The sequence below is a fragment of the Diaporthe citri genome, assembly GCF_014595645.1.
Source record: "Diaporthe citri strain NFHF-8-4 chromosome Unknown scaffold_8, whole genome shotgun sequence".
Lineage (NCBI taxonomy): Eukaryota > Fungi > Ascomycota > Sordariomycetes > Diaporthales > Diaporthaceae > Diaporthe > Diaporthe citri.
In genome coordinates this window covers 2217276-2243491 of record NW_025064853.1, presented here as the reverse complement: position 1 = coordinate 2243491, position 26216 = coordinate 2217276, and the positions used below count along the sequence as shown (strand labels likewise).

Here is a 26216-nt window from a genome sequence, read left to right as displayed (position 1 = left end):
TACACACGTGTCTAATTCACATTGCAGCAAGGGAGAATGATGCCCCTTCAGGTACCATCTTACCCTGTCTTGATCTTTGGCTTGGCCTCTCCTCTTGCCGCCCCAAAGCCCAGCAAGAACGCCACCCTCGCCGCGGCAAAGCCACACGTGGATACCATGACCACCCACTCCTCAAACCTCCAGCCCGCCGGGTCCAGCAGCACGCCCCAGCCCAGTGTGTTGCCGGCCGCGTTGATGTGCAGCAGGTCGCACAGCAGCATGCCGCATATCATGGCGGTCCAGACGCGGACGTTATCATCACCAACGACGCGCAGTACCACGGCCTGGTTGAAGGCGAAGAGAAAGTAGGTGGCGGCCAGTTGGTCCAGCACAACCTGCAGGCTCGGATGGTAGTGGGCCGGGGCTGCCGGATTCACCAGGTAAAGGTACTTGAGCGGAGCGCGGCCGGCCAGCAAGGCGCTGTAGAGGGCGGCGACTGGCTCCGCGTAGAGGAAGAGGAGGCGGTGGGCAGCTGCAATGCCGGGCTGGGCCATGGTTTTCGTCTTGGTTTGCCCTAATGACCGTGTTTGATTTGTGGCCTCGGCTTCTCTCGGGCGGCTTGGATGTAGGTGATTTGATGTTGCTGCTGTGCATATTATCCTCTCGCTCGCTTTCTTCCAACCGGCGTGTTCTCTTCCCGGGACAGTTATTTATGTGTCCCCCCTCGATTAGCTTTGTCTCCCGCATCAAGTATCGTCACATTGGGCCGCCTCAGAGCCGACATCAATTCTGGCAAAATAAACTTCGAGTCCGGGAAGTCTACCCCAGACTCTCTCAACGGACTCTTTCACTCATTCATGCAGTCAGATAAATAAGATTTGCGGAACGTCCGCCATGCGTCTGAAATCGAGTTGGACGAGCCAGTGACAGGGAAAAGCCAACCCATCTCGTTGGCAACTGACAGTCTTGCTGGTCTATAGATAGCCATTGTCAGCAAACAGACGTCGGGCAAAAATGGCTAACAAGCAGGCAGTGGACGTCTCTTACTCTGCGCTCGCTCACTTCCTCACTCATGCACTCAGCCTGCCCGGCAGCAGTCGCTTGGTCGGGACCGGATCGACGTTGCATTCCGCACGATGTGGGCCCCGGGATGTTTCTCACCCCTGCGCTGCCCAGCCATCACCATCGCCATTGCCATCGGCTTCGGCGTCGCTCGCTCGCTGAGCAGTGCTCCTCTTTTTCCCCTCCCACGGTCAGATCCGGCAAGACCAGATCAGATCTTGACGGGACTACAGCACCAAGAATGATAACTGTGGGCTCCAGTCGAAGCACAAGCGCACCAAAGCTGGCTGGACTCGGGGGTGAATGAAACGAGGCGGACACAAGCCACTCGATCCTTGAGCCATGCGAATCTCGGGGTCGGTAGAATGGTAGCGACCCTCTTGCTTTGTTCCGTACCACTCGTTCTCGCCCACCCTCCGGCCTTTTACTGTGTGTGTGTAGTCAAGTCACCGGCTTATGTGACTTGTTGACGCTTCCTGGCTGATGATACATCATTCGTGCTGTCACCCATTCATGGTTTTAGGCTGCGGGCCAGCTCCCCCGGCCATCCAGATCAACCAATCTCGCCTCAAGCACACCTAATTAACGCAGCCCGGGTGGAGCCTCGAAACGGGATGGTACAGTAAATCAGTGTGATAAACCTAGTACGTACGTGGATACCATGTGAATAGAGGCCGACTCAAACTCTTCGATTTCCCCATTCATGATAGTGCATGATGGATGAATTCGATCCGCCCGTTTCTTGCCAGCGAGTTTGTCCGCGAGGGAAAAGGCAATTCGACAGTTGCACGTTACATTTTGCGCACAGGCACGGGCTCAGCACGGGCTCGGGCAGGCATCGATGCCATGCGGGCTCGTCTCCCGGCTGGAAAATATAGATCTAGCTTCCACGTACAGTATCATCCTCGTGTCGAGCGGCGGAGTTCACGCCATGTCGCCCTGCACGTCAGGGTGGTGTCCGCGTCACGATTGCGCGCGCACACATACGCACACGCACAGCCATAGTAATACAGCAGATGAGCAGACGAGTACAGCATGTACTTGCAGCCCAAGCCGCCATGCGCACCTCTCATGCAGGAACAATGCCCCTGGCTCCTTCCCTCCCCGTTGCTCCCCGGCCGTCCTTGGCGCCCACACCACCCGTGCACCTTCTCCTTCCTCCAGGACAGCCTGGGCGGCTGGGCAGGCAGGGCTGTCCCGACCCCCCGATCATGGGAAACATCGGGTCCGCATGTTCGGGAGGCCCAACCGGTCAATCTCATATCCCTGGACGTTACTTCGCGTGGCCCCTCTTTGCGTCTTGTCTTTTTGCGCTGACGGGCCTGATCGGCTATCTTCTGCATCCATGCTCCAGTCGAGAAAATCCCCCCCACCCCCAGACGTCGTCCAGGGCCCAGCCAGTGACAACATGTCGATGTGATACTGTAGCCCTTCACTTTTACCTGGAATCACAAGCTGATCACACCCTGCCTTGTCACCCAAGACCCACCCAACGAGAAGCACGTCACGGCAGAAAGGAAGAGAACCTCAAACCTCGGTAGCATCTCGGGTCGTCGCTCTGGCAGCGTTGGTCGAGCATTCTATGCGGACGTTGTTGGTTCGACTCGTATCCCCTGGGCTCGCAGGATCAACCCCCATTCCTACGCAGCAACCCCTACTAGCAAAGCTTGCTGCGTTAGGCTTGACCCAATCGCCGGCTCTACCAGTTGCTCAGCCCATCATGTCCACCAGAAGAGGCTCACAGGACGAACTTGGCCGGGCCTGGGATGTCGCCTTCGCACAGACGAGGACTTCGCGGAGGGCAGGTCGCCCCACAAGCGACTACCCCCAAGGCGATGGTGTGCATCCTGCCCGGGACTACCGTGGGCGGGCACGCGATGCGTCCCACTCCGTCGCGCGAAGCATCGCGTCATGCAGTCAGCTAGACGGAACCAGGTCTTACTTGCATACTGTAGCAGAAAAGTTCCTGCAGAAAATCCATGCAGTTGCTGCGTCTGCGCCGTCTGCGACTTGGTGGATCGATGTGGCACCCGAAACTCCCAACAACACCAGCTTCATAACCTCATTCGGTGCTTCGCCCCGTGCCTGCAGCTGCTGGTACATATGTGAGCCCCAATGGACCGCAGATGGCCAATATCCAGCCAGCACTGCGTCCCCATCGTACGTTGTCTTTTTAATCTCGAGCCCGGCGCTGGACTGTCTGTCACCTCTTTGTAAGCACCAACAATATGTTGACTCTGCGAGGTCCAGATATGCCGCCCCTCCGCCCTCGGCCTGACGAGATGGGTCTCGACCACAAGTCTCTGGGCAGTTGGGCATTTGGCATCCTGGGATCTTCTTATTAGCTGCGTCTCGAAGCGGCTCAAGGCGACAGGGAACCTGTATCTTACTGTGTACACACACTTTGCCCTCGTTCCTCCTCCACTCTGGCGCGCCCTCCACCCTTGCCCCTTTTTTCATTTATCCCAACAAGGCAAAACACAACCAAGCTTTCGCCTGCTGGAGGGAGCTTACAAGTCTCGTCTCTCTTGGTGACCCCGGGATGGCAAAGGAACCAGGCCCCGGTCGAAGCAAGGCTGCCCCGGGCTTCCAAAACGTTCCTCGAGCAGCCGCAGCAGGGTAGCATCTCCTGCGTCGAACGCCCTGTCATCCCGCGTGGCAGCTCCTCCGCCAGCCCTGTCTTCCCTGCTCTCCTCCTTCTTGCGGACGGCATGCCGGTTCTATCTCCTCTTCTGATGCATGCACGCGGTAGGGGGATTGCGACGGATATGGTGTGAGAAGTAGTCCTTCCTCGCTGCTGCTACCGCGCCGCCTACCCTACGGATGACCATATTTGATCTGGCCCCTCCCCACGCGATATCACGCCGTGGCATTTGGTCCTTTTTTGTCCTTTTGATCTGATCTCTTCCGGCTTGCTATACTTGGATAACCTGCTTCATACATGTGACATCGATTTTCTGTCCGACTCACATGGTTTAATACGCGACCTCAGGCTCACTCCACTTGGTCGAACTGACGCTGTCGCTCCTATGATCGCAGCCGGCTCTCATGGCCGACAATGCTACTTACCTCGCTGAATACAATGGCGGAGCCCTAGTGGGCACTGCCGTGTCTTTCTTGATTTTGACCTTCTTCTCCGTCGGGTTACGCACATATGTCCGAGGCGTGTTGACAAACAGCTTCATGGCCGACGACTGGCTCATGCTGGCTGCTCAGGTACGGTTCTAGTCACGAGGAGGTATCCGTCACGAGATAGACCACATTGCGGGCTGACCACGATAACAGGTCGTCTTCACCATATCGTGCACGTTTATACTGCTCGGCGTCGACACAGGGCTAGGGAGGCACAACAAGGCAGTTCCGCAGAACCAGGAGATACAAGCACTCAAGGTAAGCGAGCCCTCGGTGGGTGTAAGTGCTCTGGGGCCGCAGACTGACGGTCCCAATCCCCCACACGACAGTGGCAGGCCCTAGCAACAGCGACATATGTCCTCAACATGATGTTCATCAAGCTGTCGATCGGCTTCTTCCTCCTGCGGCTGGCGGTGCAGAAGCGCTATCTGTACACCATCTACGGGACCATGTTCGTTGTCTTGATCTGGTCGCTGGCCTTGTGGTTCTGGGATATATTCCAGTGCAGCCCCGTCCAGGCACAGTGGGACTACACCATCCCGAACCTCAAATGTGTGTCGGCGCAGGAGGTTGTCAATGCGGCCTACGCATTGTCCGTCATGACCATCGTCACGGACTGGCTGTTCGCGCTGCTGCCGATACCGATGATCTGGCACGTCAAGATGAGCCCGCAGGCCAAGGCTACGGTGTTTGTTGTATTGGGGCTGGGGGTTTTGTGAGTTTCTCTGCATTCATGTTGTGCTATCGTTCTAGTATTTGAAGAAGCCAAGACTGACTTGTACCCACTCAGCGCATCCATTGCGACCCTGATCAGGCTTAAGTTTCTCTCCGACCTAACGGACACGTCCGATATTCTGTGTAAGAAGCTGCCCCGGCTCCTCCTATTACCCACGGTTCCAGCTCGAATTCCCCTTGCTGACGAACTACCAGTCGCCGGAACCGACGCGATGGTCTGGACCCTCGTCGAACCGGGCGTGGCGATAGTCGCGTCAAGTCTCGTCACCATCCGACCGCTTCTCCGCAAAATGCGCCTCAAGGGCTTCGAGTCCACGGAGCGGAGCCGTGGCCTGCAGTACACGGGCCAGAGCGGCAGCCTCGGCGCCACAGGGGGTTCCAGAGGGGGAGCCACCACCCGGTCGGGCCAGCGACGGGCGGGCGGGATGCCAGGCTACGGGCGCGGCAGCAGCATCAAGCTCACTGACTTGGAGCCCGGGTTCGGCGGCGGCGGCGGCGGTGGCAAGGGCGGCGGTGGCTACTGGTCTCAGGGGACGACGCTTACCTCCAGGACGTCAACGCACGCGGGCAGGAACGGCTGGGGTGTCGGGGTGGCGGTTACGGTGCGTGAGGACGACGAGGACACCGACAGGATATCGCCTGTAGTTGCGGGCGGCGGGCACGGGCATGGGAGGAGCGGCGTGTCGACGCCCGAAAGCGACGTTTTTGTCATTGAGGGCCCGGCGAGAACACAGCAACCCGGGCAGGCCGCGGGCGCGTGGAGGAGCGAGACGCCCACGAGCGCCGAGGAGTCGGAGCATAGCCAGGGGCTGAGATACCCTGGACACTACGGTGGTGAGTCGACGGCCGCCGTGCCTGCCACCCACCCTCGAAATCCCGTACCGTGGCCGCTTGTTGACTGACTCGCCCGCTCCTGCTTTAGCTGGCCCTCGGAGGGTGTCGCCGCCTGACTTCCCCATACAAAATCCTCGATAGAGCTGGCTTGGCTGGCGCTAATTCGTGTGAATTAAAGGTATCCTAAAAGCGAGCGAAAGGCGCCTGGAGTTTTTTTTAATAGACTGTTGCGCCGAATAAAGTCCTTTTTCCCGGGTCCTATTCGCGTCGCGATTGTGCATCGGATCCTCTGTGAAGGCCGTGACTGCTATCCAACACATCGGTCAACAATGCCATGTCCTTGGGAGGGTGAGTATGCTCTACAGGCAAAGTCAGAGCGGTAGGCAGGCCGGCTTGGGAGAAGGGGAGATGGGCCGTCCCGTATCTGCTCACTTTTCAACCCATCTGACATGACTCCTCTGCCCCTATGTGATAGATGGTGCAGTAGTGCGACCCATGAGTGAAACTATAAGTAGGGCAGCGAAACTGGTTTATATGTCCATTCCAGAAAAGATGTTGATTTTTTCGGGTGAGCTGGGACCCAGACACACTTCGAGATTTTCAGTTGTAATCAATTCTTCTTCCATGCCGTTTTTGTATCTGTTTGGATTCTTCATGTCCCGTCTTCGCTCTTCTGAAGCTGGGACGTGGCACAGTAGTACTTCACTCAAGGAAAGTCTTGTATGAGAGTTTCGGTTACCCATCTTGACGTCTTGAGGTAGTATGTGTATAATTTAACACCGCTGTGCTGAAGTGCCTAGGACTCCCAATTTCATATCGCACGCTAATTGAGACCATGCTATTGTTCTTTAACCGTCCTTGCTGCGTCCTTGCTTGATCCGCCGTAGCGACCAAACACGCCCAGTGACGAATACCATTTACAACAGCAGCATATCAACAAAATCGTTCCTTACGTACGTCTATTTCAAAGGATACAGAGATGAGCGCCCTCTGAGTTGTCTGTGATGACGACGACGCCTTGACCCGTAAACTCCACGCTATGACCACCCCCAGCACCCGATCCATACACTTGGCAGGCTCGTTCTTCGCAACGCGGCGGAACACTCCGGCCCCCTCCCCCAACACATTTGACGCAGCTCGTGGGTGCTTGCATGCGTTGTGAGGCAGCCAACCTCGATGGGAACATGACAACCTTGAAATCATCCGGTGACGCTTTCGATCGCGGTCTATGCTTCAAACGTGCCACGGTCTGCCAACGGGGCACACCGATTACGCCGGGGACCCTCTTTGACTGAGTGTCCCCGTAGGACAGATCGCATCTACAACCCCAGCGACTGCCTTACACTCTCCTTGACCCTCCTGTCGTACTCCTGGCGGTGATCGCGCCACATCTTGGCGGCGTCGACATTGGCGGGGCTCTCGTCGTTTGGCTCGGCGAGCAGGTTCATCACGGACAGCAGAATCTTCTCGACGGACTGGATGGGCGACCAGCGCTCCGAGGCGTGCTCGTAGTGGTTGGGGTCGTCGCCGGCCGGGTGGAGGATGGAGATGCATACCAGGCCGCTTGGGTAGACTTAGGAGGAGCGAGGGTGTCAGCATGTGCGCGTCTTCAAAAAAGACAGGTAGGCAGGCCCGGGTATGGCGAGGGTTTTAACGTGTCCCATACGTACTATTTGGGTGCCATATCTCGCCCAGGAACTTCATCGTTGGCGGGGCCAGCGGGTAGTCGGCCGGGAACTTAAGCTCTGCTGGGAACACGCCGCCCTCGAAGGGTGTCCCTTCTGGCCCTTGTATCATGGCCTCCCAGTGCAGAAGGTCGTCCTCGGAGACGGGCCCGGCGGTGATGCCATCGGGTGGGTTCTTGGTGAGCATGCGGTATTCCTGGAGCAGGCGGCGGTGGGCGGTCGATGACATGGTGGCTTGTTTGAGCGTTGCGCTGGAGCTGCCTTTGTTGTGCGAACGGTCAGTGAAGTGCAGTGCAAAGGTAGCGGAGAGTTTCCGCTGCCGCCCCTAGGAAGAAGAGCTGAGGAAAGAGGTAACGATATAGTCGTGGGTTAAGGTTAAGGGTCAATTGAGGTTGAAGTTGAGTCGAGGTCGCGTGGGGCCGGGTTTAAGTGGACAAGTGATGATGGAGAAGACATGGGTGGCACTGGGCTGCGGGAAGATCGGCAGAAGGAGTGCCTGCGCTAAAGTCCACCCCCCCCCCCACACAACCCAGGACTCCGGATCCAAGCTCTTCTGGAAGCTTTGTCCGCCTGCCAGCCTATTTGCCCCGGGCTCCAGCCCCAGCTCCAGCTCCAGCTCCGGTTCAAGTTCCAACCGACTCCCTCCGTGTGCCAACCCAAGATCCCATACGGCGCGCCATGCCACCACGACTGAGCCTGCGGTCTGTCGCAGGCTGCCGTCCACCCTCATTGCACAGGGTTACCGCGAAGCCAACATCTACTGTTTGTTTATTCTGTTCCCTCGCGGCCCGTCCCAACTCGTCAGCACCTCGAAGGACGCGGCGCAAATCTCTGGCGACGCGTCGGAATCAGTCCATCACCACCGCCAGCCAGACGTCGAACCCGCGAAAAGAGCTCCTGGACGCCCTCCAGGAACTCCAGAAGCATGCGACCAATTACGTAAACCTGTCGCGGGTGCAATTGGCCCTCAACGCGCTGCGCCAGGGCGCAGGCGAAGAAACCGTGAGGATCGCCATCCTGGGACTGACGAATGGATCCGAGTCGGGACAGACCGCCAAGGAGGTATTGCGGCTACTGCTTGCGGACCCGCTGTCGCCGGAGCAGGAATGGGAGAGCGAATTGATAAGCCATGATGCGCGACAACCGCTGATAGTCCGGGTCGGGGCAGACCACGAAGGCGGTGCCAAGGACGCTGAAGGGACGATGACGTACGCGGGAGGCAGTCTATTGAGGGAGATGAACGTCTCCTCTCCCGGTCTTAACGGAAGGAAGCTCGAGATACTGCTTACAGAGACCAACCCGCTCGCCGACCCGACTGGGGGAGCATTCCAGAACTTTGAGGAGACCGCGCTGGTGCCGACGGTGGATATACCTACCTCACACACTGGAAGATATACTCCTGTCACGACACCGGTACACAGAGCTTTGCTCGTCACGGATGGCATACTAGGGGCCGCCTCGCTGGCCAACCTTCCTCTACTCTCGACCAAGGGTGCGGTAACCGCGGCGGTCAACACGCCTGGATTTCAACCCGAAGACCCATCGGCCTTACCGTTCGCCACCATCGACATCACAGCAGCCTCCCAAGGCTTGGATGCCTTGCGCCAGAGCGTAGACAGAGGGTTTGAGTATGAGAGGCTATGGTTCAAGAGCAACATCCCTTCTATCACGACTTGGCTGAAGTCCGGAGTCACGACTACGGGAGAAGGCGTCACGAAAGACGCTGTCCGAGAGTCGATTGCCTCTATCCTCCTGAATACCCATGCCAAAATACAGCAGGAGGAATCCCGCAGGTTGTCCTCGGCGCTCTCGGCCCAGACCTCTGCTGCCGTACCCACGCTAAACGCAGCGCTGGCAGAGTGGGCAGAGAAGTCCCATGCGGAGCTACAAGATCAGCTGGACAAGGCGTTCACAGGCAGGCGGTGGCGCAAGTTGAACTGGTGGAAGCTCTTCTGGCGCGTCGACGACGTCGGCGTGCTGTCATCCGAGATGCTCTCGCAGAGGTTCCTGCCGTGCGCGGAGCGGAACGTCATCTTCCTCGCCGGCAAGATCGAGGGGTCCGGCGTTTTCGGCACCGACGCCCGCAACAAGGCGCCCTATCCGCCACCGACGATAGCATCGACCGCAAGGCCATCCGAGGCGGCGGCGGAACCACCGCAGGAGTTGACGCCTATCAAGGAAAGTCTGCCCGGGACCAGGTGGCCAGCCCACATTACGTTCACTCGCAATTACCTACAGTCTGAGACGGTGCCGGCCTTGCAGGCCCTCGCGCAGAGCCTTGTCTTCCAGTCAGCCGGCTTCTCAACACTGACTACCTCCCTCGGGGCGCTCATGTACCTGTCCACCTTCGGTGCGTCCGAGTCCGGGGCGGTGGCGGCCCTGGGCATCGTGTGGAGCCTGCGCCGCCTGCAGAAGAAGTGGGAGTCGGCAAGGGAGTACTGGCAGAGCGAGGTGAGGGAGGAAGGTCGCAAGGCCGTGAGGGCTGTCGAGATCAGTGTTGCCGAGACTCTCGACAAGGCCGTCAGGGACGGCAGTAAGGCCAACGAGGACGCCCTGCTGGCTGAGCTGAGACAGGCTAGAGAGCTTGTGCAGAGGGCCGAGGAGGCGTTGGCGAGGCTGAAGTAATTATCTCCTGGGTGAGGACGTCACAACTGTATATCTCGTGTGAAATAGAATTATGTGTACATGACCGAGGAGACACTTCATTCTCCTGGCATGCGAAGCGCTCGAGTTTTGAGCATTTAAAGCGCCCGACTTTGGTGATTTCCATGTCAGCGCTGACTGGTATTATGGACGTTGGCTATACGTACGGACGCATTTTCCCGACAAAAGCCTTTTGAAATCCCCCATGATTGCTCCCCCTCTCTGCCCGTGTAAGCGCCCGCCGCCCAGTCTCAAACGTCTAAGCCATTCGTTGATCCAACGCCGTCGAAATGCTCTCGATGTCTTCTCCCTGACCAGGAGACCTCTGTTTAGCGAGTTTTCGCATCGGTCGTGAATCTTTCGTCGTCCAAATCGGCCCCGTTGCCCCACGCGCTTCCCGCCCCATCCTGGCCAATTTTCAAGCTCGGAGCGCCGTTCTCGTGTTGGACGCCCGGGGCTGGTTTCGCCTCTCGTCGCCTCCACACCACCTCGAGTGGTGAATCGAAATCAGCCGTCTTCTACCTCCCGCCACGGCCGCTCGCCCTGGCCCTGCTGACCGTCGCACGGCCTCTCGCCAGACCGACACCGCGGCCGCGGGCGTTGCGGCTCTTGAACATGGGCGCATTCCTAGAGAGGCGGGCAGATACGTTAGTTACGGGGGTCCCTTCTTGTCGCTGTCGCCCTCGTCCAGGGCTGTTGCTAGGGGTGGGTTGAGGGTTTGGGCATACCGCAGCATGTCTGGCACGATGAAGAAGCGCACGTGGCTGCCGCGGATGTAGACCTGTTCCAGGTGGCTGACACGGCCGTCGCGCGCCGTCACGGTGATGTCCTTGAGCTGGATGTTCATGTTGTCCTCGGCTATCAGTGGGCACGGTGTGCTTGTTAGCATGGCTGCGCTATGAAGAGGGGGACGAGGATGAGGGCAGGGGAGGGGGTGGGAGCCTACCTTCGATCAGCTTGCCGCGGTAGGTGGTGCCGGAGTCGAGCTCCAGGGTGATGATATGACCCTGGGCCTCGTTGAGGAGCTTGATTGGGATTCCGATCGTGGACGTCATGGTTGGGGCCTGTCTTTTTGTTCCGCGGGGCTGAGAGAGAGGTCGTGCAGGCTGTCGGTGGTGGGACTCGAATTCGGGGTGGGAGCTTGCCGCGTCGCAAAGCTTGGGAGGGCGCCCTCGCAACCTGACGGAGCCGGAGGTTGAGATGCGATGGCTTGCAAGCAGAGACCGGGGCGCCTGGGGATCCCGGCGCTGCAGGATTTTCCGGGCCGAGAGGCGCTAAAGTGGCTGTCACTGTGACGCCCCTGGCCTTCTTCCCTTCTATCTTTACACCTGCCTCTCGATACCCGCGGGCGGATTCTCGTAGCAGTCTATTGTAATGTCATTGTAATCTGAGATATCATTGAACATATACACGCATATCCTTTTGTGTTGCCTACGCAATCCTGCATTTTGGTCAATGCCCATGTGAAGCCGAAATCTTGCCTGTGTCAACACTGCCTCTCGCCGTCCGCATGCCCCTTTTAAAAAAAGAAAGGGGGAGAAACGACATTGGAGCCTTTTCCATGTGTCAATTGATTGCCTTTGCACTTGCCTTATTGACGGCTTCCTGCCGTGGTTTGGTGCAGGCTCGTTGGTCTCGTATTGCTGTGGATGGCATCCAGGCAACAGCATTCGGAGCCTCATGATGGGATACGGACTGACCGGTACCTGCGATGCGTGGGGCTGTGGGCTTAGCCTTTGGACTCTTTGGGCACATCGAGTATGAGCTTCGGATGATCTTGCATGTCCTCGAGCCACGAAGGCTCTCGGTCCAGTTACCGAGATCGCTTGGGTTCCACGACCTCCCTGAGCCTCGACGGACACCTTCTCCGCACCTGTCAACGTTGAGAATCCACAGAAGGATCCGCGACCCTCAGGACATCAATCCGTCAGAAAGCTAAGCAGTGTGTCTAATATGACGCTGTCTTAATGATGTCTCGAAGATGTGAGGGTGTTATGTCGATGCGCGTTTTTGTATAAATACGCGCTGCCCAGGCTTCTGTCTAGTCTTGTCTAGAGAATCATCAGCACGCTCACTCCCATATCCTCAACAGTCAGAACAGACCATCCACTAGTATTCATACTCGTCTCAAAATGCAGTTCACCAGCGTCTTCTCCTTCGCCACCTCCCTGGCCCTCGCCAGCGCTGGGATCGTCCAGAACCGTCAGTTCGACGGCGCCGTGGCCGTGGTCCACGTCTTCGACTACAACACCACAAACTGCGCCGGAGACGAGTCAACTGTCGACATTGGCATTGGGCCCAAGGCTTTGGATCTATGCATCCCCTTTTCTGAGGGGTACTGGACTGTCTCCTACTCGTACCTTGAGTCCCCAGAGTATTCCAGTAAGTTGGACGGACACGCTGAAACCTGACTTCGACAACGAGGAGGAATGAATGGCCGACTAACAACACCTTTTCCTCACCCCCAAGTTGCTTTCTATACCACCGACGATTGTACCTACTCGCCGGAAAAGGGCGACGACTTCGCACAGTCGAACAGCCCCGGCCCCTGCGATACTAGCCTTAACGGCAGGCCATGGCAGTCTTACAGGGTCTCCTCGCCCAAGAACTAGGGGACGAGGTCTTCTCGACCTGATGACGCCAAGTGGATTCCTGCGACACTGTACCAGGCCGAAATCGCTGGGATCTGGGAATTAGGGAGGCCAAACCATCTCGTGAGCCGTGCTTGATGGGCAGTATATGGTGGGAAGTGTGCATATTACCTCACCGTTGCACAGGGGGAGTCGGGTATTATTAGTAGATAGAGCAATACGTTTCTCTAATTTGCAACAATTCACCGCAGCATTGACGTCTTGTCACTCAATATGGAACAGACCCTGACAGCCGGAAAGGATATGTGACAGACCTTTTGTTCAGAAGAGCGTCCCAGAAAGGATATTGTACAAATCTAGACCTCGAGGGCCGACGCTGCCTTGCCCCTGGCCCGATGACCAACCCAGCCACATGGCAAATCTATCTTCAAAACGCTTCCCACATCCACGAGTCTAATCGGAAAACAATCATACAGAATCCACCCAGCCATCCTGGCCACTCCACCGCGAAGTACGCGCCCCTTTTTTATTTTTCTCCCAGCCCCTCCCCCTTCGCAACCCATCACTCGTTACACATCTACCACAACCATGCAGGACTCAAATGCCCCGGAATCTGTGCACTCGCCGGCCTGGAGTACCGTCGCGGGCGCGTCGCTGCTGACCACGCAGTCTTCAGTCTGGAAGACGACGGCGTAGTGCCAGGCCTTGTCGGCGGAGAGATAGCAGTACTCGTACTCGGAGGTCAGGTTCGTGCATGAGGACCCCGTGAAGTTGGCCCCCGACGTTATGGCGGTGCCGTCGCTGCATGAGTCGCCGCAGTAGAGGGTCCAGGTGTTTGCCGCGGCGCTCGAGGCCAGGGCCAGGAGGGTGGTTGCTGTGGTTGTGATGGACTTCATTTTTTCTTTCTTTCTTGAGGGTGGCTTTGGGGTTGTTGTTATTGTTGCCGTGATATTGTGGTCTTGAGAAGTGAGTGAATGAGTGACTGTTGTGTGTCGGACGGGGATTTGTTTTGATGAGGCGGGCTGCGTTTCTATGCCTGGCCGCGATAATGAGAGGAGGTTGTATTGAATGGAAGATGCTGGATGAGTGTGATGGAGAGGTGTTAGTTTGTGTATCTTTATATCTCTGGCTGAGGCTGAAGCTGATAGGGAGGCCCGCGAAGACTATTCTATATCCGTAGATGCTCCCCGAGGGACCCTAGTACGCGGAGAATTCATTTCCTTCTACTTGGTCTTTCTGGCACGCTACCGACTGGTATTCTACTAGGATGTACGTATGCCAGTGTACCATTTTAGCTACAAGATATCCTCACGAATAACGTCCTCAGCACTCTAGCATCGCCTCCTATGCGCTTAATGGGGAGCACGCGTCAAAGACAGCCTGCCAGGCTGAGTGCTGCGGAATCATCATGACTACGCAGAACGCGGCACTGGGGCCGATGTGGCGTCTAACTCCCAAGACTGTCAAGATTCGGCGTTAGCGAGCGCTGCGCTCCCCGGTCTGTCTGGGATGCCACGTCTTCCATGGCCGAGGTGCTCGCTGGTGGGGGCCCGGTCTGCGCAGGCATGGAGAGATCGATCTTGGTGGTCCACCCACCGATCCGATACCCCGACGGCGAGGGCGCCGGAAGCTTGCGGATTGACGTACTGACTCAATTTCCCGGGTGACAAGTTGTGGCAGGCTTGGATGGCATCTTGGTGAGTGACATGAGGCATGGCCAACATCCATTGGCAGCAGCCCGGGAGTGCACACCCTTGCTCTAATTAATCCATCGGAATTCCCAGGCTTCTGAAATGATGAGTATTCTGTGCAAACCCAAATACATACAGATCTGGTCCAGGCCCAGATCTGTCATGGGCACGGCAAGGACGTGCTTGCGAGTTCTCACCTGTGGACGTCACCGTCGAAGCTCAGGGTAGCGCCGTTTGGGGGATGGGGAGCCTGTAAGGCTGAGCCTGACCAATGGTCTTACACTGTTCCACCCGGTCGGGAAGTGGGCGAGGGGGTTCTGAATCCGCCCAGACTGGATTTTCCCGGCGAGAATTGATCAAGGGGTCCAGAGGGACGCCAGCTCTCTAACATGTGACGCGTTGCCTCTCCTTTTCTCGGTGCGGCTAAGGATTTAACCACTGTAGTGGGCGAGGGCGCAGCTGACAGACACCGATGCACCGTCCAGGTCAACATATACTGCAGAAACATCACCAAAAGGACCACTCGCAAAAGCCAAGAGGGTATGTTTAGATTGCCAGCTCCTGCCTGTGCCTTGTTGACTGGTGTGCAGTGCAGCCCCAAGTCATGGCACTTCTCGACAGCTGAATTGGTCCTGCCCTCCAAGTCCAAGTCCAGCTTCAGCATTTACTTCGGCTTCGGCTCTGGTGAACAGCTAGCTGCCTGGGTGGTCGCATCGTGTTCGAATCTGTCCTGGAAAAACCCCACCGAGGCGTGCGTCTGCTTCGGGGGCGGCTGATTCCAGATTCGTGATAACGGCTGCGTGCAAGAACACGAGACTCGAATATGAGACTTATTCGAGTGGTTCTAGTAGCCGTTTTCGATTATTTTTGTCTTGCCCGACAATAATTTCTGTTGTTGCACAAGGTGCACAAGGTCGTTGTCGATGGTGTCGTGGGTAAAGTGGCGGTTGGTTGTCGGTTAGAGAGGCATGTGATGGTCTCCGATTTGTCGGCCCGTGTTCCATTCTATGATTCCGTGATGCGAAGGGTCAGGCTCTCTTATCGCCCTGCTTCGCCTCCCTCTGGATGCAGGCTTGGCATTGGCAGGCTGTGCTCCCAAACGCTGCAGCAGAGGCTGGTAGAAGGATGCAAGGAGGCGGCATCAAGCTTCCCACGCACTGGTAAATTGGGCGACAAGGTGGGCGGTTCAGAGCCTGCTGACTCACTGGAGGGCCAATTGATCCTCTTTTCCTGTCAGGCCTGTTCAGAGCTGCCTAATGTGGGCCATCCTGGGTCGCCAGCCCGAACTGCCATAGGCCCAGCACGGCCAGCACGGCCAGCACGGCCAGCACGGCTACTTCAAGCAACATAGTGACGCTGCCCACCACACCTCATCTGGACAGCCAAGCTTCCATCGCGGATTCCTCAACTCGGCTACAGCATGCCGAGGCTTCACATCAGAAAAAGAAAGAAAGGCTAGACTATTCAAAATGAAAATGGGAGACCACCAAGTCCCACGAGCCCGGTCCCTGGGCTCCGTGCTTTTGATCGTGTGTTATCATCCCTCCTGACCAGTGAATTGTTGACGAGGCCCGACCGGGTCGCGAACAACATGACCGCCATTCGCCCACAACCACCGCCTGGGCAGCAGCGTCGCGAAGAGGCTCTGGCGCAGGCCGAGGCGAACCGAATTCTGCTGTCGCAGTCACGCCTTCCTCTCATACTCGCCGTCTTCTACGTCGCCCTGCTGGTTGTGCCGTGGGTCTTGACCTGCAAGATCGCAGACCAGCCATCGTTCATTGTCCATATCTACGAAAGGGGCTATGAATACTACGTGCAGCACGGATGGGTCATCGCCATCAACGTCCTCAACTCGCTCGCGGCTGTCCTCTCGCTGCCCATCTTGAGCGCCCTGCTGGCCCGCGCCGCTGTTGTCTTCTCGCAGCGCCGTAAGCCAGGCCAGACCCTCAGCGTACGCCAGCTCTTCGCACTTGCTGACCGCGACTGGTACAACTTCTTCAAGGTCCTGTCGCCCGTCGGGTCATCGGCACTCCTCAGGCTTGGCTTCTTGGTGCTTTTCATCGCACTTTCACTGCCGCTTGTCCGACCGGGTCTTGTGGCCTACGACAACGTACTTGTGATGTCCAACTTCCCGGAGCACCATGAAAAAGCGTTGGATTACGGTGCACTAGGTTATACCCCCAGCCCGCTTGCGGCCAAGACAGCATCTGAGCAAGATCAGGACAAAGTGATCACCGAGACACGCAAAAGCCTACGGACAACTGTTGGGGGCATCGAGCCAAATCTGTGGCCAGTGTGCAACGACAAGACGACGTCGGATGGCACTTGCGGTTTCACATATGGCCCGTACGACCTGGGGCAGAGCAGACTCGGCAACTTCTGGGAGTGGCCTAATCAAGCCGCATACGAGCGGAACTACAGCACGAACGGCTCAGCTTTGATGCATGCCTCGACCTTGAGAGCCGGTTCGTCGATAGGATCTTACTACAAGAACGAGTTCGGAGCTTATACCCTCGGCTTGAAGAGCGGCACAAGATGCGAGCCAATTTCTGCTCAAGAAGTTGAGGAACAGTGCCTCCGATCTACAGATACCGGGGCGCTGCCCACTGCGGCGCGGGGCTGGAACACGAATCTGGCCATCGAAGGCGAGGTAGTTGTCGATATATGTTATCCTCCGCTCGAAAGAAGTCCCTGGGAGACTGCCGACGCATTCCCATGGAAGCCAATCAACTTCACCGAACACCTCTACATCGGCCTCTCAGACAACGGATCAACATGGGATTGCCCAAGCTGGTCGGAGGACTGCGGGTATGCAGGAACCGACGACGGGCTTTACCTCCATTGTCAGGCCGACTTTATGATGAGCTTCTTTGAGATAGGGAGCGCTAGGACTAAAGGCGTGCCGACCCGCTTCCTGGACGAGATGCCCTCGGGCTTCGACATTCCTCGCGGCAAAGACTTGAGCAGCAGGTCTGACATCTCGTCAAGAGACAGCCCAACCAGTGATTATATCGGGCCCCTGAAGACGGCAACAATGGCAATGTTCGGGAACGATAGCTGGCTCGACACGTTCAACCTCGTAACTGCGGACTTGGAGCCCCGCCAACGCAACAACGAATGGTGTTCTGACGATGCTCTGTCAAATGCGGCCCCTTGGAAACATTGACGTCTTCGGCAGGGACACTACCGGTGCGTGTACAGGGGCCACATACGGGGACAACGCTTGAGGACTGGTACACGCCTTCAAGACTATTTTCATGGCTCGCCCGGGACTTCTTCCGGTCATTCTCCACCCGCAAGCTAGCAAGGGCAACACTCAACACAGCAACATTCTACGCGAACAACGCCTTGTTAACTCGGATGAAGGACCGTGGCGATTGGCGCGCACAGGATTACAAACGCACTACAGAAGAGAGCGACGAGCTGATGGTTGTACCCGTGCTCAGCACGGCTGCAATCGTCACCGTATCTATCCTCATCGCTCTGCAGGTTGTCTGTATCGTCATCCTCCTCGTCTACATCTACAGCCGCCGTGTTTGGACCCTGACCCTCGATGCCCTGGCAATGGCGCGTGTCGGCGCCCAGCTCTCGGCGCTGGACGTGTTCCTGGTCCCCCGCGAGACGGGGACGCTGGGCACGGCCCGGCTGAACCCACGAGCCGTGAAGCAGCTGGACCAGGTCGACGGCCTGGTCGGCGCGACCGCCCTGACGGGGCATCACGACATCGAGTTGGCGACGATGCCGCCGCCGTATGCGCCGCGGGGCGAGGAGCCGAGTACCCGGGAGGAGCGGAGGGTACACCAGCCCGGCGCAGCGTCGGCGGCGCGGGACGCGGCAGCGCATGACCACCCCGTGCCGTCATACTCGCCACCTGCCGACGAGCACACGGTGCGGGCGGCTGGCGGGGAGGCCGGAATTGCAGGTGGGCGTGATGATGCACACGAGATGGCAATATCTCATGCGGCGTCGTCCGAGTCGCGAGGCGCTGTGCTCCCGGCGGTGATCTCGCTCGAGGCCATTGCAGTTGGGGGTCGAGGGCTCATCACGAGGCGGATGTGGCGAGCGGCTGATAAACCCCTACCGGCACGACCTGCAGAACAATGAGTTTCATCCGGGCGATTGTTCTGGAGCGGGAATATGGACCGGACACCACCTCCAGGCAATGTTTATGTGAATTCAGCGTAACGATTGATAGATGATACCCAGGGTTTCCATAGAATAAGAAATGTCAAGGATTTAGTCAAGTCACCATGACAAGATGCATGAGGTGTGCGAGATCTTCAAGGTTACTGAAACCGTCAAGCTGTGTTCGTCGTCTCTAAAGAAGGAGGGCATCATCAGAGATTGACATGCCTATGGCCACAGCCTCCATCACCAGCAGCCAGGCCAAGGAACTGCTCACTAGACATCATGGCCCCATACAAGACGGCCTCCCTTGAAACCCCTCGACCCAACAGAGCCATCAGATCCAAACCGCCGGGCGCTCAGAATTATGCAAGCTCTTACTCCTCGCGGCGTCCCTCACAGGCAGCGGTGGAGGCGGCGATGGCGGCCTCGCAGAGTTCGCCTCACCACCACCACCGCCGCCATCATCAAAACCACCACCAGACAGAGAGGACCCCGAGACCCTATTCGACCTCGCAGCACCATCATCACCACCAATACGACCCTGCCCGCCGGCCCTCGTGTGCCGGCGGCGCGGCGGCGGCCGGTGGGGCGGCGGCATGCTCAGGGCCGTGCGGGGCGCCGAGCTGTCGCGCGTCGAGGGCCGCCTTGTGCTCGACCGCGAGGACGGGCTGTCGAAGAAGAGGAAGCCGCTGAAGTCCGTGTTCTCGGCCGGGGCCGGGGCCGGGAGCCCAGGAGGCCTGGGCGAGGGGGAGGGGGAGGGAGAGGGAGAGGAGCAGGGGGATACGTCGCCACCCGGGTGGCGGACGTCCTCGTCATCCTCGTCGTCGTGGTCAAAATGTGTGCTGGTGAGGAGAGGGTGGTGGCGCAGGTGCGGCGGGATGTCGACGGCGGGGTGGCCGGGTGGCGAGGGGATGTCAGCCTTCTCCGAGGTCCAGCGGCTCAGGTGCGGCAGGATGAGGTTCATGGGCGATATCGTGTCGACAATGATGGGCTCCGACCGGAGGGTCCTTGGTAGGGCGACACCTTGTAATGGCAGGGTCGCAGGGCTCTCTGTTGAGTGCTTCCGCTCCTCAGTGGTGTTACCTGTTCCGCCCGTAGCTTCATTGGATCGCTGCTGGGCTGGTTCTTTTTCTCTGTCGGCCTGGTCTCCCTGGATCCCGCGTCGCCTGCGCCAAGTTATGTAGAAGCTGATCATCAGGAGCACGGCTAAACCACCCAGAACACTGCCTATGATTATTCCAGTCGTTCGAGCTGACTCAATGTGGACTGGGAATGCTGTTGCAGTGTGCGTTGGTAGCGACTCTGAGGTAGCATAGGAATAAGATGTGAGAATGTTGCTCCCGGTGCTCGCATGGTCCATGGAGAAGGGCACTGCGGTTGTTTCTGTCAACCGCTGAGAAGATGTAACTTCGCTGTCCAGGGGACTCGAGGGGGGCGAGGTACCCAGAGCGAATACCACTGGAGAAGATTCGAATCTTGTTCTTGAGGAAGCCCAGCTTGATCCAATTCCCGCCCCAGCTATGGCCGGGACTGGGCCGAGGGTGGGGGCTGGAGCGTGATCTTTGATGGTGATAGCCTCAGAAGCACGGTTGAAGCTCACTGTGTCGCTCACGGACGTTGTCTCGGACAACTTGTCCTCCCGAACTTGGCGTCCGACATGCTTAGGGCCACCGGCGGGATTGGAAACGGTCGAGGCCGAGAGAGGGGACTCTGCAAGAGGGGAGTAGGGTGCGACATTCGTGTACCGATGATACATCGCCATTTTCCTGCCAAGATGCTATCAAGAAGTAAATCAAGCAAAGCAGAAATCTATCTGGCTCGTGGAGACACAACATCGGAGAATCAATGACTTGGCCACGAATCTTTGGTGAAGAGAAGGAAGCAGAAAGCCACCGAGACCATTGTCGTCCTCGGCCATCCTGCATTGCGGTTCTATTTGAGGTGCCGAGGAGGCTGGTAAAGCATGTTCGTCGGCCACGAAGCCGCGTGCTGAAAAGGAATTCAGTCGGTCTGGCGGACTTTTGTGCCCCGGGGGCTGGCTCTGCCGCGTGGGAGACGGGAAATCCGCCGGGACAGTTGAACGGAATGGAGCTTGGCCAGGATGATTGTGCGGCTAGAGATATGACATGCGACCCCGTTGGGCAATGTAAACAAAGAAAGTTGGTAGAGGCCGGCACAGCTTGACGAGGTTGTTACACAAAGGGGACCGTGTGCTGCGGGTATGATCAAGAATGTGTATCGTGATCAGGTTGCAAAATAGCGGTCACGGGTATCCAAACGAAATTACTAAACGAGGGCGATCTGTTTGACCGGACTGGAATCATGCAGAGACGAAATCCCCCAAATCTTGAGGGCGGAATAGTACAATCGGCTTGGAATTCTGAGCCAAGCAGGGCATTGCGCGCCTGCTCACATCTCACATATCATCCGGACTCACCCCCTCAGCCGACGGGAACGAGCCCATCCGTTGCCCATCCGTTGCTCACCCGTGCAATCCCAACAACACATACTCAAGCGCCATAGCCCCACTCCCAAACCCAGTTGTCCACGATTCTCTTCGGGTCGTACTTCTTCTCCTTCTCGGCGCTTACGACATCGCCAATTTCCTTCGGATTATGAGCGGCCTTGTCGGGACCATGGGCACGGTGATGGGCGGATTTGTGGGTAGAGTGAGAGTAGTGGCGACTACTTTTTTTGCTTCCTCTGGAGCGGGCGGCGGAGGCAGCGCCTGGACTGTGACGGTGGGAGACTTCTTGTGATGGGTTGACGGCGGCGGTTGGGTAGCTTGCTTGGCCGGCGGCGACGAGGCCTTGCTCGGCGGCGCTGGGAGGGATTTCTGTTGCTGTTGTTGCTTGTGTGTATTCGTACTGGTGGAGGTGGCTGGCGTCTCTATTCCCACTGAGTGTTAGGGCGGCAACGTCACCTTGCAGCGAACTCAAAGCAGCAGCAGAAGCAGCAGCAGCAGCAGCAGCAGCAGCATCGTAGTAACATAACGCGCAGGCGCAACCGCTACCAGCCGTTTCATAGTTGGCAGACGGTGGCGGCTGCTCGAGGGGTTGAATCGCAGTAGTAGCAGCAGTAGCAGGAGCAGCGGTCTCTTCAAATCGCACTGGCTCACCAGCTGGGGGTGCCGAGGCGGCTGCCGACGCCGACGCCGACGCCGGCGACGACTTGGCTGAAGGAGCGGCCTCAACGGGCTTTTGCTCCCAGATTGTTTTGAATTCCTTTGTGAACTGATAGACCCATCCACCTAGACTTCAGTCAGCGGCGTGCGTCTTTCTCCTTGACGTAGAGATGCCACTCACCATCCTCAGTGGCCTTTGCCCTCCAGTGGCCGTCCCATCCTGCCCCCTCGATCGGTTCCCACTTGGACCACTCCGGAGCTGGCGGCGATGCCGCTTCTTTCTCTTTGGAGGGTTCCTTGGATTCCTCCTTGGGCTCCTCTTTCTTTGGCTCCTTGGGAGGTTCCTTGGTGGGTTCCTTGACTGAGGGAGGCGCAGGAGCCGGTGGTGGAGACTTCTCCAGTGATGGCCTCCTCACTTCAACTCGGCGCAGCACTGTCCCCGCGACGGGAAGTTCACGTCTCCTTGAGTGGTGGTGCTTTTCGGTGTAGTACGATGACATATTGCTATCAAGTCCTATCGCACAGACGAGGGGAGCGCAAGCATGATTCAGGACCAATGACGATAAAGCGTGGGGAAAGGACCCATAACTGCGACAGGTCCGAGGGAGAGAGCCAGGGGGGAAGCCGACGTTTATGAATTGGAACGGAGAGAGAGGCACACGGGGCGGGATCTGGTGTTTGACACGCCGAGCATGTTGCAGGCGCTGGTCACCAGGGCCATTCCCTGGTTGCCCGCAACGGGAAGTGGGTGCCCAAGGAAAGCTTACCGGCCCTGTGGATCCTCAGGGCGAGCGTGACGCAGTCAGTAACGCCGCAGACTGTCAAATGTCGCGCAGTGGTGTGACAGGCACACGGCTTCTGGAAAGTGCCTCACGCCCTCGCTACCCTCTGCCGACGGCAGATGAGGCCCGTCGGTGCGCTGGGAGCGCGTGCGCCCATGAGCCGTCGAGGGGTGCTGGCAGCCATGAGCTGCGCTGCGCTGCGCTGTGTTGCGTATTCTGCTATTCCGAGCTGTCACCTCGCTGGCACTTGCTTGTCAAAGCCAGCTCCTGGCGACAGCACTTTAAGTTGCGCCTAACAGCACCCCGACAAATGATTTTCCAAGGCCGGATATTAAAGGCTGAGATGGTGCACTTTGTGCTGCACGTCTCTTGGAAACGCCTCGCCACGCACCCGGGCGCCGGGTGCTGGTCCCAACTATTGGCTTAAAAAGCTCAGGTGACCTTCCAATCCGAGGAAGTGACGGCGATTCCAAATGATATCAGGCTCTCGTTAATGGCTGCCCTATCGTTCAGTTGTTGTTGCCCAACCCGTTGGTGGTCTTTTGCCTAGGCTGAAGACTCGCGCAGGGCTGCCCAACTGACAGGGGGTGGCCTTGCCCAGTCTTTCGCATAACGCGCCGGCCCCGTTTTGTTAGGTCCTGGTCATCAAGACCCTTCGACAACACCCTCGAAAGTGGTGTGAACGCCGAGTGTAATTGACTCCATTCCATATGAAGCACCCCGTCACAGGTGTGATTTTCCGGAAGTCCACATCGCGTCTGGCAGCCTGCACGCACGTGGTTGGCAGCCGGGCGCCGCAGCCCCGGCGACATGTCTGTATTCGGCCGGATGCATCGTCAACAACACCCTGTGGATGTTGGGAACCGCTCACTGGCTGTGCAAGTGGAAAAAGTAAGTGTGTCACAGCTGCGTGGCGCCTCCGGTTCTCTGTCCGTTTCGATCTCAGCGTCTCCAGTGCGTGCGGTTCGATCTCCTGGCTTTCCGCGACCACGACGTGACCAGAGTCTCGTCCCAGGGCCGCCACTCTGGCTTTTCCATGACCTCCATACATTTCACCTGTTCCGGCGGATCCTGCTGCCACTCTATTTTGGACTTCTTGTCTTGTTCCGGCCCGACCCATTTCGAGGTGTACCCTTTCAGGGCTTTGAGCGCCTTGCCCTGATCATCCGAGTACTCGAGGTTGACACTGGGCACGACGGCGATCTTGCCCCAGCCCTTTGTACCAGAGGTCTTTGCAGAATAGCTCCGGCTCTCCTTGACAACACTCTCCTGGGTTGTTGCTTCTGAACACCACGTCTCCGTACAGAATAGGATCCGCCGAGAAGGCGACCGCGCCGTTCCAACAGCTGAAGACCTGGAATGGAAGGTGGGTGTACCGACTCTTTGTCTCATGATCGTTCCAGAAGAGATTCCAAGCCTCGTCCCAACTCCTCTCCTCGGGGATCCTGAAGAAGGATTCGCCCGTCATCGTCCTCGAAACCCAGACGTCGTAGAAGGCAGGGTGTCGTCCGACATAAGTCCAGTCCATGGCACAGGTCATATCAGCGCTCAGGTGGTTTCGCTGATAGGCTAGCTCGAGGATGTCCTCCATGCAGATGGCGACATCGTTAAGAAAGATGACGGTTGTGTCCTCCGAGTAGTAGCGGGTGTTGTCCAGCATGGGCTGTAACGCAAGGTTTCTCAGCTTGGCCAAACTGGTAACACGTTGGTTCTCGCCCTCCTTGGGGTTGATGCTGCTGGTTTCGAAGAAGTAGCGGCCAATGCCTAGGGCGTCGAGCTCCGGGCGGATCGCATCCAAGACCAGGGTGGTGCCATCATCACTGTTGCCCTCGACGATCGAGAGCACGCAGTTCTCGGGTCCGAGGAAGCGAATTGCCTCGACGATACTTCCGATGAGTCGGGGCAAAAGATCAACGACCTGGGTCAGATCCAGGGCGAAGTAATATTTGAAGATCCTGCGAGGCGTGTTGCGAGGCGCGTTGCGAGGCGTGGCGGCTGGAGACCTCAGTGTTTCATAGCGTGCCAAGACTGCGGGCGGCGGCGCAGGGCACTCGAGCCGCTCAAAGGTCGCATCGGCAGGATCAAAAATGGCCCGGACGAAGTCGTCCACGTTCTGCAATGTCTTGGAAGTCGCGACCTCAACGTCTTCTACACGCCCACCTTCCAGACCGCCGTTCTCAATGGGTGTCACTTCCTTTTCTGGCGTCTCCAGAGAGGCCTGCTGCGAAGGTGCTGCAGGAGGCGACACGTTGGCTGGAGTATGCGCGCCCTCGCCTTGTCCATTCGACTGAGTCAGTCAACATTGTGGAACAGCAGCCGGGCATGCTGGACAACGACGGGTCGACTCACCTGAGGCAGGAAAGAGCCTCTGTACCGGCTCAAACCTCTCTGACAATGTATCACGATACCAGAGCGCCAACACGACGAGGAGCGACAGTATCGCGACCTGCCTGCCAACAATCAGTCTGAGACGCATTTTGCCAAGAACGGGGCGACTCAAGATCGTTGCTGTGAAACTGCAAAGCTGCCGGGCTGAAGAAAGAAGAGACGAGATCCAACTTCACCTTTTGTCGGCAGGAGAACGACTGGAAGCACCGTGAGCGGACGCAGATTGGGATGGCAGTGGCCTTTCAGGACAATCCCACCACGCACGCATGTTGGTTGCTCACTGCGCCGCAGGAGTACTGGCCCCATCCCATCCATGCCCACTCCAAGTCCCACGAGGATTCAATGAATGACTTGGGGTCTGTGAGTGTGCCATCTGACCAGTCATTCCGGTGGGTCTCATCCACTCTAAACCGGCTGCGTGACCAATCCCAAGATCCCCCTTTTTATGGCGATCAACACCGAACTCCATACCTAGGTATCACGTAAGTAGGTGTCCCAAGAGATGCGCTACATTTATCTACTCGGTCACCATTCATCCGGTCTACTGCGTAGTACAGTGAGCCGACTACCAGACAGCGCTTGTTTGCCGCCTATGCCCCGCTGTGGGTCCGTTGAACAAGTGACGGCGCATATCTGCCGTAGGGCCTGAGGAACAAGCCGTCCAGGCTTCTTGCTCACGTTGCAGTTGGCACAGGGTTGCCTGCTGTCGACAACGGCTACGAGCATCTGCGACATGCCGTTTGGTCAGAAGATACCGGTGTCTCGTGGTGCTTTCGTTCACGACGTTTACTCCAACAAGTCGCTGCTCTGCCGTATGTTTGGCGGCACCGAAGCTGGGAGTCGTGGTGGCCTAACGCGGGGCCGCTTCGAAGTTGAAGCATTGCAAACACGAGCAAACCAGACAACGCTGTGTAGTCACTACGACTCAACGGAAGCCCAAGACCGCGGCTAAGACACACGTTCAAGATGCATCCCGATCCGACCGTCTTCAGGCACTGGGGCACGGGGTGTCGAACGAAATATTCTGGTAACCCCCTGCATGCTAGCCACGGTGTCACCACTTTTGTGTTGCTTAAGGTTGCACTTTATGCAGCCTTTGGGCAACACTTCTGTTACCAGGGTCATTGTCCATCTTGGAACATAGGGTAGCCAACTTCCACTGTTCGCGGTGTGGGCTGTGAGAAATTCAACGAGCTTCATTTCCTTCGTCAGGCCCAAAGACAATTAATTCATCGGGAATCAAGGGTCCAAGCATCTCTGGGATATGTGAGCCATTTTGCGGCACAGACTTCTTTCCTGGTTATGTGCCTGGAATCCTTTTCTTCTTCCCTCAACATCTTATATGTACCCGTGTGATAACGGAGCGACGTACCTTGTAGGCACGACCATGCCTCTCGAGTTCAAGCACAATCAAACCAAGTCAAGAACAGACAGTGCTACCG

At 57.6% G+C, this 26216-nt stretch overlaps 10 protein-coding genes across 10 annotated transcripts; 4 read left to right on the top strand and 6 right to left on the bottom strand.

The window, feature by feature from the left end:
• Positions 1 to 59: 59 nt before the first annotated feature.
• On the bottom strand, positions 60 to 533 carry INS49_014977 (uncharacterized protein; the record flags this gene model as incomplete). Its single annotated transcript, XM_043175664.1, has 1 exon — positions 60 to 533. One exon carries the CDS (start codon positions 531 to 533, stop codon positions 60 to 62), a length of 474 nt encoding a protein of 157 aa, XP_043020621.1.
• A 3556-nt stretch (positions 534 to 4089) lies between these two features.
• On the top strand, positions 4090 to 5883 carry INS49_014976 (uncharacterized protein; the record flags this gene model as incomplete). Its single annotated transcript, XM_043175663.1, has 6 exons — positions 4090 to 4257; positions 4327 to 4431; positions 4503 to 4861; positions 4964 to 5031; positions 5104 to 5742; positions 5831 to 5883. The coding sequence occupies 6 exons, from the start codon at positions 4090 to 4092 to the stop codon at positions 5881 to 5883; spliced, it is 1392 nt and encodes a 463-aa protein (XP_043020620.1).
• A 1058-nt stretch (positions 5884 to 6941) lies between these two features.
• Positions 6942 to 7656, bottom strand: INS49_014975 (uncharacterized protein; the record flags this gene model as incomplete). Its single annotated transcript, XM_043175662.1, has 3 exons — positions 6942 to 6968; positions 7086 to 7315; positions 7413 to 7656. 3 exons carry the CDS (start codon positions 7654 to 7656, stop codon positions 6942 to 6944), a joined length of 501 nt encoding a protein of 166 aa, XP_043020619.1.
• A 449-nt stretch (positions 7657 to 8105) lies between these two features.
• INS49_014974 (uncharacterized protein) lies at positions 8106 to 10052 on the top strand (the record flags this gene model as incomplete). Its single annotated transcript, XM_043175661.1, has 1 exon — positions 8106 to 10052. One exon carries the CDS (start codon positions 8106 to 8108, stop codon positions 10050 to 10052), a length of 1947 nt encoding a protein of 648 aa, XP_043020618.1.
• A 670-nt stretch (positions 10053 to 10722) lies between these two features.
• INS49_014973 (uncharacterized protein) lies at positions 10723 to 11125 on the bottom strand (the record flags this gene model as incomplete). Its single annotated transcript, XM_043175660.1, has 2 exons — positions 10723 to 10928; positions 11017 to 11125. 2 exons carry the CDS (start codon positions 11123 to 11125, stop codon positions 10723 to 10725), a joined length of 315 nt encoding a protein of 104 aa, XP_043020617.1.
• A 1077-nt stretch (positions 11126 to 12202) lies between these two features.
• Positions 12203 to 12682, top strand: INS49_014972 (uncharacterized protein; the record flags this gene model as incomplete). The annotated part of the gene is made up of 2 exons (XM_043175659.1): positions 12203 to 12452; positions 12498 to 12682. The coding sequence occupies 2 exons, from the start codon at positions 12203 to 12205 to the stop codon at positions 12680 to 12682; spliced, it is 435 nt and encodes a 144-aa protein (XP_043020616.1).
• A 548-nt stretch (positions 12683 to 13230) lies between these two features.
• INS49_014971 (uncharacterized protein) lies at positions 13231 to 13557 on the bottom strand (the record flags this gene model as incomplete). The annotated part of the gene is made up of 1 exon (XM_043175658.1): positions 13231 to 13557. The coding sequence occupies one exon, from the start codon at positions 13555 to 13557 to the stop codon at positions 13231 to 13233; it is 327 nt and encodes a 108-aa protein (XP_043020615.1).
• Positions 13558 to 15943: 2386 nt separating this feature from the next.
• INS49_014970 (uncharacterized protein) lies at positions 15944 to 18456 on the top strand (the record flags this gene model as incomplete). Its single annotated transcript, XM_043175657.1, has 2 exons — positions 15944 to 17474; positions 17531 to 18456. The coding sequence occupies 2 exons, from the start codon at positions 15944 to 15946 to the stop codon at positions 18454 to 18456; spliced, it is 2457 nt and encodes an 818-aa protein (XP_043020614.1).
• A 358-nt stretch (positions 18457 to 18814) lies between these two features.
• Positions 18815 to 22104, bottom strand: INS49_014969 (uncharacterized protein; the record flags this gene model as incomplete). Its single annotated transcript, XM_043175656.1, has 4 exons — positions 18815 to 19646; positions 19906 to 20010; positions 21010 to 21730; positions 21786 to 22104. The coding sequence occupies 4 exons, from the start codon at positions 22102 to 22104 to the stop codon at positions 18815 to 18817; spliced, it is 1977 nt and encodes a 658-aa protein (XP_043020613.1).
• Positions 22105 to 23328: 1224 nt separating this feature from the next.
• On the bottom strand, positions 23329 to 24862 carry INS49_014968 (uncharacterized protein; the record flags this gene model as incomplete). Its single annotated transcript, XM_043175655.1, has 3 exons — positions 23329 to 23616; positions 23678 to 24660; positions 24736 to 24862. The coding sequence occupies 3 exons, from the start codon at positions 24860 to 24862 to the stop codon at positions 23329 to 23331; spliced, it is 1398 nt and encodes a 465-aa protein (XP_043020612.1).
• Positions 24863 to 26216: the final 1354 nt, after the last annotated feature.